The sequence below is a fragment of the Balaenoptera acutorostrata genome, chromosome 9 (genome assembly GCF_949987535.1).
Source record: "Balaenoptera acutorostrata chromosome 9, mBalAcu1.1, whole genome shotgun sequence".
NCBI classification, from domain to species: Eukaryota; Metazoa; Chordata; class Mammalia; order Artiodactyla; family Balaenopteridae; genus Balaenoptera; species Balaenoptera acutorostrata.
Window position 1 is genome coordinate 56,400,769 of NC_080072.1, and position 13,200 is coordinate 56,413,968.

The window sequence follows — 13,200 nt, forward strand, 5'->3', positions numbered from 1 at the left end:
CCATCAGCAGTAGAATGGATATATAAAATATACATATTCAAATAATGGAATATTAGATAGCAATGAACACTGATATACCACAGCTCATATAACAAGTTGAATGAGGCTCACAAACACAATACTGAGTAAAAGAAGCTTGACACAAGTATATAAAACAGAGTTCCATGTATATTGAGGTTCAAAACAGGCAAAATTGAACTCTAATGTGAGAAGTCAGCATAGTGGTAAACCTCGGGGAAGAGAAGGGTATAGAACTTGAGAGGGGTATGAGGTTGATTTATGGTATTCTGCCAAAGTTCAGTTTTTTGACCTACAAAGTCAAAAATTGCAAAGATATTTGTTTTGTGATAATCCTCAAACAGTGTTTATGTTTTGAGCACTTTGTGTGTGTGTGTTATATTTTAATTTTAAAAGTTTTTTAAAGTTAAAACAGGAACAAGTAAGTAAGAAAATGACAGACAACCAAATAAAAAAATAGGTTTGAACAATAGCAGATATCAAATGGCCAGTGAACATAACATACAGTGTTCAACCTGTAATCGGAGAAATACATATTAAAAACCACATAGACTGACAAAACTTTAGAAGTCTGACTATATCATGTTTTGAGTATGTGACATAAAAGAAACACTCAGAATACACATTGGTTGGAGTAAAGGTTGGTATAACCACTTTGGAAAACAGTTTGACATTTTTAGTAATTTTGATAATAATATACTCTCTGACCCAGCAGTTACATTCCTAGGTACATACCCTGGAGACACTTTTGTATGTGTGTACTAGAATATATGCATAAAAATGTTCATAGCAGTGAAAACTGGAAATAACCTCAAAATGTCCATCAACACAAGAATTGGTAAATAAATTGTGGTAGTTATTTATGTGATATCAAAAATGAATGAACTATGGCTACGTATACAACATAATTGAATCCTAAAAGATAAAACAAAAACAAATGTATGTAACATTATTCTATTGTAAATTAAAATTAAAATTTTAAAAACTTATTTAGGAGTTCATATTTAGGACGCCAGTTTAAGTTAATAAACACGTAAATAAAAGCAAGAAAATGTGTTTATTATAAAAGTCAGGAGAGTGGTTTTCTCTAAGGAGTAGGGGAGAGGGTTGGACTGGGAAGAGATAACATGTGTCTTGACCTGAATGGTACTTTCCCAGCTATTGGCTTTATAAATATTTAAGTTATACATTTATATTCTATGCAGTTTTCTTGTATTTAATATTTCACACTTTTAAAAGTTAAATTTTCCCACTAGGTTCAGGTTTCCAGGTAGTAGTACCTATCCAGTGCTCAATATAGAAGAGAAAGAGGTTAGTTGTTATAGCCAAGTCTGGGAAGATGTGGGAGCATATAGAATAAAGAACACAGGGGAGTCGATTAACCTCAGTCAAGAAGAAATGGGCACCTCTTTCTTTAGAAACTAGGAATGGGAGAAAGAATGCAGGGAGAGGGTGCATATGAATGCAGAAACACTTAGGAGGAGAGTTTAAAAGAGTTCAGATTTATAAGATGGGAAGTAGAATCATTTGCTGAAAGTGAAGCTAACAAGAAGGAAAGGATCTCTAGGGAATATGAGGCAAAAATACAGCATTTGTTCAGGTTTCGGCAGATATTTAAAATTTCATGTAACCATTCAGAATTAAAATTGACATGAGACTTCTGATATTGATTATTCACAAGCAGGCTGTTTCCTCAAAGGTTAGTATAACTCTTCATTATATAATTATACATCTGTTCTTTAAAATGTAATGAAAGATAATCAATGTTTACATTTAACTGGGAGGGCTATTTTTGTAGGCAAAATATACTTCCTTTGCTAAAGAATCATGATTTTACTAACTTCATTTTCCCTTTCTTCTTCAGGTCATGTATGGAATGTTGGTCTTCACATTAGTAGTTCGATCTATTTATATTGTTACATGGTAAGTACTTTGGATCATCAAAAGAGTATACTTAGGTGGTAAATCTGTAGCCTAAACTGAAATAACACATAAAACCCAACTCCAGAAAGGCTATTGATAGAAAACTTATAACCCAACATTTATTATGGTATATTGCAAGAAATACTAGTTCTTTAAGTAAGTTGTTAATAGGCATCACGTGAAACCAGTAGTTGTAAAATTGAAGAAATTTGAGGAAAGCTATGTGTGATGGCCTCCTTTTGAATATTTATAATGTACATGAGTTTATTAAAGGCCTTGAAAAATCCTACAGTAGAAAATAAAATAATTGTTTTTGTGTTTCTCAAACTACTTAACTAAGGAACCCTTTTTGCAGAACACCTCTCAAGGAAGACTGTTAGTGTCACAGAGAAACAGTATTCCAGAAAGATCATTTAGGAAATAGGCATAATATTTATAGAGTTCATGAAAAATAAAATAAGAAATATTTCATGTGAGTACCTGACATAGGGCCTGGCCATATAACAGATGCTCAGTAAGTAAATAGTATGATTTATGGGTTTGTTCCTGTTTTTTTCTTTTTTTTTTTTTTTAAAGTTTATGTCCTTTTATTTTAGTTTTTTGTTTTTTTTTAAATTTATTTATGGCTGTGTTGGGTCCTCGTTTCTGTGTGAGGGCTTTCTCTAGTTGCGGCAAGTGGGGGCCACTCTTCATCGCGGTGCGTGGGCCTCTCATTATCGCGGCCTCTCTTGTTGCGGAGCACAGGCTCCAGACGTGCAGGCTCAGTAATTGTGGCCCACGGGCCCAGTTGCTCCACGGCATGTGGGATTTTCCCAGACCAGGACCCGAACCCGTGTCCCCTGCATTGGCAGGCAGATTCTCAACCACTGTGCCACCAGGGAAGCTCTGTTTTTTTCTTTTTTTTTTTTTTTTTTTTTTTTTTTTAAATTTTTTTTTTTTTTTTTTAATTTATTTTATTTATGGCTGTGTTGGGTCTTCGTTTCTGTGCGAGGGCTCTCTCCAGTTGTGGCAAGCGGGGGCCACTCTTCATCGCGGTGCGCGGGCCTCTCGCTATCGCCGCGGCCTCTCTTGTTGCGGAGCACAGGCTCCAGACGCGCAGGCTCAGCAATTGTGGCTCACGGGCCCAGCCGCTCCGCGGCATGTGGGATCTTCCCAGACCAGGGCTCGAACCCGTGTCCCCTGCATTGGCAGGCGGATTCTCAACCACTGCGCCACCAGGGAAGCCCTGTTTTTTTCTTTTTTAATTAAACTTTTTGTTTTGAGATAATTGTAGAAGCACATGCATTTGTAAGAAATAATAGAGATTGTCTGTACCCTTTACTAGTTTCCTCTAGTGATAATGTCTTGCAAAACTGTAGTACAATATCATAACCATGATTTGACACTGACAGAGTCAAGATACAGAACAATTCTATCACCACAAGGATCCCTGTGTGTTCTTTCTGTAGCCACACCCAATTCCCTCCTACCCCGTTCCCTTACCCCCTATGCTTAACCCCTAGCAACTACTAATCTGCCCTTCATTTCTCCAATTTTTCATTTTCAGAGTGTTATATAAATGGAATCACACAGTATATATAACCATTGGGATTGGCCTTTTGCACTCAGCATAATTCACTGGAGATTAATACAAGTTGTTGAGTGTATCAATAGTTCACCCTTTCTATTGTGAGTAGTATTCCATGATATGGATGTACCACAGTTTAATCATTCACCTGTTGAATAACATCTGGATTTCCAGTTTTTTATTTCTAGTTTTTTACTATTACAAATAAAGCTGCTATGAATATTTGTTTACAGGTTTTTACGTGAATATAAATTTTCATTTCTCTGGAATAAATGCCCAGAGTGGAATTGCTAGGTTGTATGATAATCATATGTTTCATTCTTTTTAAAACTTTCAGACTGTTTTTTTTTAATTAATTTATTTTTGGCTGCGTTGGGTCTTCGTTGCTGCATGTGGGCTTTCTCTAGTTATGGTGAGCGAGGGCTACTCTTCATTGCGGTATGCGGGCTTCTCATTGTGGTGGCATCTCTTGTGGAGCACGGGCTCTAGGGCGCACAGACTTCAGTAGTTGTGGCTTGCGGGCTCTAGAGCACAGGCTCACTAGTTGTGGTGCACGGGCTTAGTTGCTCCGCGGCATGTGGGATCTTCCCAGACCAGGGCTCGAACCTGTGTCCCCTGCATTGGCAGGAGGATTCTCAACCACTGCACCACCAGGGAAACCCAACTTCCAAACTGTTTTCCAGAGTGGCTCTACCATTTTACATTCCCACCAGCAGTGTATGTGTGACCCAGTTTCTCTTCATCCTTGCCAACATTTGGTGTTGTCACTATTTTTTATTTTAGTCATTCTTACAGATGTGTACTGATATCTCATTGTGGTTTTAATTCTTCTTTCCCTAGTGGCTAATAATGTTGAACATATTTTCATGTGCTTATTTACCATCTATGTATCCTCTTTGGTGAAACGTCTGTTCATGTCTTTGCCCATTTTCTAATGGGATTGTTTCTCTTTTTTTTTATTTGAGTTTTGAGCATTCTTTACATATTCTAGATACTAATCCTTCATCAAATATGTGGCTCACAAATATTTTCTCACAATCTGTACCTTGTCTTTCATGCTGTTCACAGGGCCTTTCACAGAGCAAAAGTTTTTAATTTTGATGAAATCAGTTTATCAATTTTCCTTTTACGTATCATGCTTGGGCATGCAGGCTAAGGACTCAATGCCTAACCCTAGGTTTTCTCGTTTTTTACCAAAAGTTTTGTATAGTTTTACATTTAAGTTTATGATTTATTTTGAGTTAATTTTTATGTAAGGGGTAAGGAGTAGGTTGAGGTCCATTTTTTAACCTACAGAGGTCCAACTACTCCAGGACCACTGGTTGAAAAGGCTGTTTCTTCACTGAATTGCTTTTGCACCTTTCTCAAAAATTACTTGGGTATATTTGTGTGGATGTATTTTTGAGTTTTTTTATTCTGTTGCATTGATTTAGGTGTCTATTCTTCTACCGGTCTTACTCTCTGATAATTCATTACGCTACCTATAAAATAACTCTTCAAATCATATGGATTGATTCTTCTCACTTCTTTTTCAAAACTGTTTTTTCTATTTGGGTTCCTTTGCCTTTACGTATAAATTTTAGAAAAATAATGTCTATATTTAAAATCTTATTGGCATTTTGATAGGAATTGCATTAAACCTGTATATCAATTTGTGAAAAATTGACATCTTTACTATGTTCAGTCTTCCAGTCTATGAACACTGTGTGTCTTGTGTGTCTCTCCATTTATTTAGATCATCTTTGATTTCTTCCATTAGCATTTTGGAGTTTTGATTTTTTTTTAATTTTTGAATTTTATTTCATTTTTTTATACAGCAGGTTCTTATTAGTCATCCATTTTATACACATCAGTGTATACATGTCAATCCCAATCTCCCAATTCATCCCACCACCACCCCCACCCCCCGCCGCTTTCCCCCCTTGGTGTCCATACGTTTGTTCTCTACATCTGTGTCTCTATTTCTGCCCTGCAAACCGGTTCATCTGTACCATTTTTCTAGATTCCACATATATGCATTAATATATGATATTTGTTTTTCTCTTTCTGACTTACTTCACTCTGTATAACAGTCTCTAGATCCATCCACGTCTCTACAAATGACCCAATGTCGTTCCTTTTTATGACTGAGTAATATTCCATTGTATATATGTACCACAACTTCTTTATCCATTCGTCTGTCGATGGGCATTTAGGTTGCTTCCATGACCTGGCTATTGTAAATAGTGCTGCAGTGAACATTGGGGTGCATGTCTCTTTTTAAATTATGGTTTTCTCTGGGTATATGCCCAGTAGTGGGATTGCTGGGTCATATTAATTCTATTTTTAGTTTTTTAAGGACCCTCCATACTGTTCTCCATAGTGGCTGTATCAATTTACATCCCCACCAACAGTGCAAGAGGGTTCCCTTTTCTCCACACCCTCTCCAGCATTTGTTGTGTGTAGATTTTCTGATGATGCCCATTCTATCTGGTGTGAGGTGATACCTCATTGTAGTTTTGATTTGCATTTCTCTAATAATTAGTGATGTTGAGCAGCTTTTCAGGTGCTTCTTGGCCATCTGTATGTCCTCTTTGGAGAAATGTCTATTTACGTCTTCTGCCCATTTTTGGATTGGGTTACTTGTTTTTTTAATATTGAGCTGAATGAGCTGTTTATATATTTTGGAGATTAATCCTTTGTCTGTTGATACGTTTGCAAATATTTTCTCACGTTTTGAGGATTGTCTTTTCGTCTTGTTTATGGTTTCCTTTGCTGTGCAAAAGCTTTTAAGTTACATTAGGTCCCATTTGTTTATTTTTGCTTTTATTTCCATTACTCTAGGAGGTGGATCAAAAAAGGTCTTGCTGTGATTTATGTCAAAGAGTGTTCTTCCTATGTTTTCCTCTAAGAGTTTTATAGTGTCTGGTCTTACATTTAGGTCTCGAATCCATTTTGAGTTTATTTTTGTGTATGGTGTTAGGGAGTGTTCTAATTTCATTCTTTTACATGTAGCTGTCCAGTTTTTCCAGCACCACTTATTGAAGAGACTATCTTTTCTCCATTGTATATCCTTGCCTCCTTTGTCATAGATTAGTTGAACATAGGTGCGTGGGTTTATCTCTGGGCTTTCTATCCTGTTCCATTGATCTGTATTTCTGTTTTTCTGTCAGTACCATATTGTCTTGATGACTGTAGCTTTGTAGTATAGTCTGAAGTCAGGGAGTCTGATTCCTCCAGCTCTGCTTTTTTCCCTCGAGTGCTTTGGCTATTCGGGGTCTTTTGTGTCTCCATACAAATTATAAGATTTTTTGTTCTAGTTCTGTAAAAAATGCCATTGGTAATTTGATAGGGATTGCATTGAATCTGTAGATTGCTTTGGGTAGCGTAGTCATTTTCACAATATTGATTCTTCCAATCCAAGAACATGGTATATTTCTCCATCTGTTGGTATCATCTTTAATTTCTTTCATCAGTGTCTTATAGTTTTCTGCATACAGGTCTTTTGTCTCCCTAGGTAGGTTTATTCCTAGGTATTTTATTCTTTTTGTTGCAATGGTAAATAGGAGTGTTTCCTTACTTTCTCCTTCAGATTCTTCATTAGTGTATAGGAATGCAAGAGATTTCTGTGCATTAATTTTGTATTCTGCAACTTTACCAGATTCATTGATTAGCTCTAGTAGTTTTCTGGTGGCATCTTTAGGATTCTCTATATATAGTATCATGTCATCTGCAAACAGTGACAGTTTTACTTCTTCTTTTCCAGTTTGTATTCCTTTTATTTCTTTTTCTTCTCTGATTGCCGTGGTTAGGACTTCCAAAACAATGTTGAATAATAGTGGCGAGAATGGGCAACCTTGTCTTGTTCCTGATCTTAGAGGAAATGCATTTAGTTTTTCACCATTGAGAATGAAGTTTGCTGTGGGTTTGTCGTATATGGCCTTTATTACGTTGAGGTAGGTTCCCTCTATGCCCAGTTTCTGGAGAGTTTTTATCATAAATGGGTGTTGAATTTTGTCAAAAGCTTTTTCTGCATCTATTGAGATCATCATATGGTTTTTCTTCTTCAATTTGTTAATATGGTGTATCACATTGATTGATTTGCGTATATTGAAGAATCCTTGCATCCCTGGGATAAATCCCACTTGATCGTGGTGTATGATCTTTTTAATGTGTTGTTGGATTCTGTTTGCTAGTATTTTGTTGAGGATTTTTGCATCTATATTCATCAGTGATATTGGTCTGTAATTTTCTTTTTTTGTAGTATCTTTGTCTGGTTTTGGTATCAGGGTGATGGTGGCCTCATAGAATGAGTTTGGGAGTGTTCCTTCCTCTGCAGTTTTTTGGAAGAGTTTGAGAAGGATGGTTGTTACCTCTTCTCTAAATGTTTGATAGAATTCACCTGTGAAGCCATCTGGTCCTGGACTTTTGTTTGTTGGAAGATTTTTAATCACAGTTTCAATTTCATTACTTGCGATTGGTCTGTTCATATTTTCTATTTCTTCCTGGTTCAGTCTCAGAAGGTTGTGCTTTTCTAAGAATTTGTCCATTTCTTCCAGGTTGTCCATTTTATTGGCATAGAGTTCCTTGTAGTAGTCTCTTAGGATGCTTTGTACTTCTGTGGTGTCTGTTGTAACTTCTCCTTTTTCATTTTTAATTTTATTGATTTGAGTCCTCTCCCTCTTTTTCTTGATGAGTCTGGCTAATGGTTTATCAATTTTGTTTATCTTCTCAAAGGACCAGCTTTTCGTTTTATTGATCTTTGTTATTGTTTTCTTTTTTACTATTTCATTTATTTCTACTCTGATGTTTATGATTTCTTTCCTTCTGCTAACTTTGGGGTTTGTTTGTTCTTCTTTCTCTAGTTCCTTTAGGTGTAAGGTTAGATTGTTTATTTGAGATTTTTCTTGTTTCTTGAGGTAGGCTTGTATAGTTATAAACTTCCCTCTTAGAACTGCTTTTGCCACATCCCATAGGTTTTGGATCGTCGTGTTTTCATTGTCATTTGTCTCTAGGTTTTTTTTGATTTCCTCTTTGATTTCTTCAGTGATCTCTTGGTTATTTAGTAACATATTGTTTAGCCTCCATGTGTTTGTGTTTTTTACGTTTTTTTCCTGTAATTGATTTCTAATCTCATAGCGTTGTGATCAGAAAATATGCTGGATATGATTTCAATGTTCTTAAATTTACTGAGGCTTAATTTGTGACCCAAGATGTTATGTATCCTGGAGAATGTTCTGTGCGTACTTGAGAAGAAAATGTAATTTGCTGTTTTCGGTTGGAATGTCTCATAAATATCAATTAAATCTATCTGGTCTGTTGTGTCATTTAATGCTTGTGTTTCCTTATTAACTTTCTGTTTGGATGATCTGTCCATTCGTGTGTTGTGTCATTTAAAGCTTGTGTTTCCTTATTAATTTTCTGTTTGGATGATCTGTCCATTGGTCTAAGTGAGGTGTTAAAAGTCCCCCACTATTATTGTGTTACTGTCGATTTCCTCTTTTATAGCTGTTAGCAGTTGCCTTATGTATTGAGGTGCTTCTATGTTGGGTGCATATATATTTATAATTGTTATATCTTCTTCTTGGATTGTTCCCTTGATCATTATGTAGTGTCCTTCCTTGTCTCTTGTAACAGTCTTTATTTTAAAGTCTATTTTATCTGATATGAGTATTGCTACTCCACCTTTCTTTTGATTTCCATTTGCATGGAATATCTTTTTCCATCCCCTCACTTTCAGTCTCTGTGTGTCCCTAGGTCTGAAGTGGGTCTCTTGTAGACAGCATATATATGGGTCATTTTTGTATCCATTCAGCAAGCCTGTGTCTTTTGGTTGGAGCATTTAATCCATTCACGTTTAAGGTAATTATTGATATGTATGTTCCTATGACCATTTTCTTAATTGTTTTGGGTTTGTTTTTATAGGTCCTTTTCTTGTCTTGTGTTTCCCACTTAGAGAAGTTCCTTTAGCATTTGTTGTAGAGCTGGTTTGGTGGTGCTGAATTCTCTTAGCTTTTGCTTGTCTGTAAAGCTTTTGATTTCACTGTTGAATCTGAATGAGATCCTTGCCGGGTAGAGTAATCTTGGTTGTAGGTTCTTCCCTTTCATCACGTTAAGTATATCATGCCACTCCCTTCTGGCTTGTAAAGTTTCTGCTGAGAAATCAGCTGTTAACCTTATGGGAGTTCCCTTGTATGTTATTTGTCATTTTTCCCTTGTTGCTTTCAATAATTTTTCTTTGTCTTTAATTTTTGCCAATTTGATTACTATGTGTCTCAGCATGTTTCTCCTTGGGTTTATCCTGTATGGGACTTGCTGCGCTTCCTGGACTTGGGTGGCTATTTCCTTTCCCATGTTAGGGAAGTTTTCAACTATAATCTCTTCAAATATTTTCTCGGGTCCTTTCTCTCTCTCTTCGCCTTCTGGGACCCCTGTGATGCAAATGTTGTTGCGTTTAATGTTGTCCCAGATGTCTCTTAGGCCTCTGTCTTCATTTCTTTCCATTCTTTTTTCTTTATTCTGTTCTGCAGCAGTGAATTCCACCATTCTGTCTTCCATGTCACTTATCTGTTCTTCTGCCTCAGTTATTCTGCTATCAATTCCTTCTAGTGTATTTTTCATTTCAGTTATTGTATTGTTCATCTCTGTTTGTTTGCTCTTTAATTCTTCTAGGTCTTTGTTAAACATTTCTTGCATCTTCTCGATCTTTACCTCCATCCTTTTTCCGAGGTCCTGGATCATCTTCACTATCATCATTCTGAATTCTTTTTCTGGAAGGTTGCCTATCTCCACCTCATTTAGTTGTTTTCTGGGGTTTTATCTTGTTCCTTCATCTGGTACATAGCCCTCTGCCTTTCCATCTTGTGTAACTTTCTGTGAATGTGGTTTTTGTTCCACAGTCTGCAGGATTGTAATTCTTCTTGCTTCTGCTGTCTGCCCTCTGGTGGATGAGCCTATCTAAGAGGCTTGTGCAAGTTTTGTGATGGGAGGGACTGGTGGTGGGTAGAGCTGGCTGTTGCTCTGGTGGGCAGAGCTCAGTAAAACTTTAGTCCGCTCCGCTCGTCTGCTGATGGGTGGGGCTGGGTTCCCTCCCTGTTGGTCGTTTGGCCTGAGGCGACCCAACACTGGAACCTACCCAGGTTCTTTGGTGGGGCTAAATCCGGACTCTGGGAGGGCTCATGCCAAGGAGTACTTCCCAGAACTTCTGCTGCCAGTGTCCTTATCCTCTCGGTGAGACAGAGCCACCCCCCGCCTCTCCAGGAGACCCTCCAACACTAGCAGGTAAGTGTGGTTCAATCTGTATTGGGTCACTGCTCCTTCCCCTGGGTCCCAATGCGCACACTACTTTGTGTGTGCCCTCCAAGAGTGGAGTCTCTGTTTCCCCCAGTCCTGTCAAAGTCCTGCAATCAAATCCCGCTAGCCTTCAAAGTCTGATTCTCTAGGAATTTCTCCTCCCATTGCTGGACCCCCAGGTTCGGAAGCCTGACGTGGGGCCCAGAACCTTCACTCCAGTGGGTGGACTTCTGTGGTTTAAGCGTTCTCCAGTTTGTGAGTCACCCACCCAGTAGTTATGGGATTTGATTTTATTGTGATTGCGCCCCTCCTACTGTCTCATTGTGCCTTCTCCTTTGTCTTTGGATGTGGGATATCTTTTTTGGTGAGTTCCAGTGTCTTCCTGTTGATGATTGTTCAGCAGTTAGTTGTGATTTTGGTGTTCTCGCAAGAGGGAGTGAGAGCATGTCCTTCTACTCCGCCATCTTGAACCAATCTCCAGAGATTTCTGCTAGGAAAATCACTGACTTGGTACTGAGAAGGAAGTGAACTAAAGCTTTGATTTTTTTTTAAGCAGTTGTAAATGGTATTGTATTTTTAAATTTTGGTGTCCACACATTTATTGCTATTATATAGGAACACAGCATATTAATAACAGTACCAGAGAGATCAGGATGGCAGAATAGAAGGACATGGAGCTCACCTCCTCCCACAGATACATAAAAAATACACCTACATGTGGAACAGTTCTCACAGAATAACTACTGAACACTGGCAAAACATTTCATACAACCAGAGCTGCAAGAAACATCACCATGTAACTGGGCAGGATGAAAGAGAAAAAAAAAGGAATTGGGATTCGACCTATACCCTGGGAGAGTGCTGTGAAACAGGAGAGTTTCTCTCACCCTGGGAACCCCCATCTCTGGCTGGAAGATCAGCCAGGACAGAAAGGGAGCGTCAGAGGTTCAGAGGAGAGTGCAGCAACTGGCTTGTGGCAGGCAGGGCAGAGAGAGACCAGCACAGTCATGGCCACCCTGCTGCACTCCCCAGCCTGAGACATGCATCTGCTGGTGTGTGCAGGGGCTGGGTGCTGAAATTCGGGCTTCAGAGGACAAACCTGGGGAGAGGACTGGGGTTGGCTCTGCGGAGACAGCCCAAAGAGACTGGAGTGTGGCCCAGGCCACAACTTGGGGTATGCGCAGGACTGAGCCCAGGTATGCCATAGAAGCCCCATTGTTAACGCACACGCAAAGGGAGAGAAGGGGCTCTGCCACAGCAGCCTCATTTTCCTCATTGCTCACAGCAGGCACAACTCCACCTCTACAAGCTCTGGGAGCTTGCAAGTCCTGGCAGTTGCCCACACTCAGAGGCAGGGCTGAAATCTGGGCTTGCAGCTTTGGGACTGATGGATTTACAACACTCGTGCCTTTATTAGCTCAGTGCCTTCTGGACATCTCAGTGGATTACTGGTGCTCCTTAGCCTGGGGTGGGTCCAGATTTAGCACCTGTTGGCTTTGCAGGAATGTGCACACAGAGGCGGGCCAGGGTCTGTGCTGATTCCATAGCTCCCATGGCAGGTCCAGGTGCATGACTATGGCAGGTCCCTGTGTCTGACTTCGGCAGATCTGTGCCAGCAGCTTTGTGATCACAGCAGCTGAGGGACATTCAGGCCGATTGCCTGCATTCCCTTGACTGAGACGGGGCCCCGGGCAGTACCAACAGCAGTGTACTTTGTGAGCCCACACAACCGGTGACAGACGACACCACAGAGCTCACTTTCTGGTGGACAGCTCCTGCGGAGGAATACTTAGTGGAAGCACTCCAGTTCCACCTACCCCACACCACACTTAAGAATTGGATCTGGGGGCTTCTATTCCAACAGCTGGGGAGCAGATCCTGCCCCTGACAGGGTTGTGACAGCCACAGAGCAAAGAGGAGGCCCCACTCAATATCCAGTACGGGCTCTGGTCACCACAACACCAGTCACACCACCTATCAACGGGATAGTGGCCAGCACACACTAAGGAAAGAGACAGCAGGCATCCATACTAAAAACAGCCCTCACACCAAAAATATTAGACTCATGCAGGCTCCACAGGAATGCTTCCACATAAAAACAGCCCTTAAAGACCAGAGTAGATAATGTTTCTCCTAAATTCATAGAGTCAGAGAAATATAAGTAAAAAGAACCAGAGGAAATAGTCCCAATTAAAAGAATGGGAGAAATTCCCTGAAAGAACAATGAAACAGACCTCTCCAGTCTACTAGATCCCAAGTTCAAAAAGGAGGTAATAAAAATACTGAAGGAATTAAGAAAGGCTATTGACAGAAATACAGATCATTATAACATGGAACTAGAAACTATAAAGAGGAGCCAATTAAAACTAGAAAACTCTTGCTGAGATGAAAACCAAGCTGAAAGCAATAAATAGAAAACT

The 13,200-nt window shown here is 39.2% G+C and overlaps 1 protein-coding gene across 5 annotated transcripts in view; it reads left to right on the plus strand.

The window, feature by feature from the left end:
- ACER3 (alkaline ceramidase 3) overlaps nt 1-13,200 on the plus strand; it is a 213,545-nt gene that overhangs the window by 167,072 nt on the left and 33,273 nt on the right. For all 5 annotated transcript variants that reach the window (XM_057552772.1, XM_057552771.1, XM_007187570.2 and 2 more), the window contains one exon: nt 1,883-1,941. In XM_057552772.1, coding sequence (XP_057408755.1) covers nt 1,883-1,941 — 59 coding nt within the window. The remainder of the gene's footprint in view (nt 1-1,882; nt 1,942-13,200) is intronic.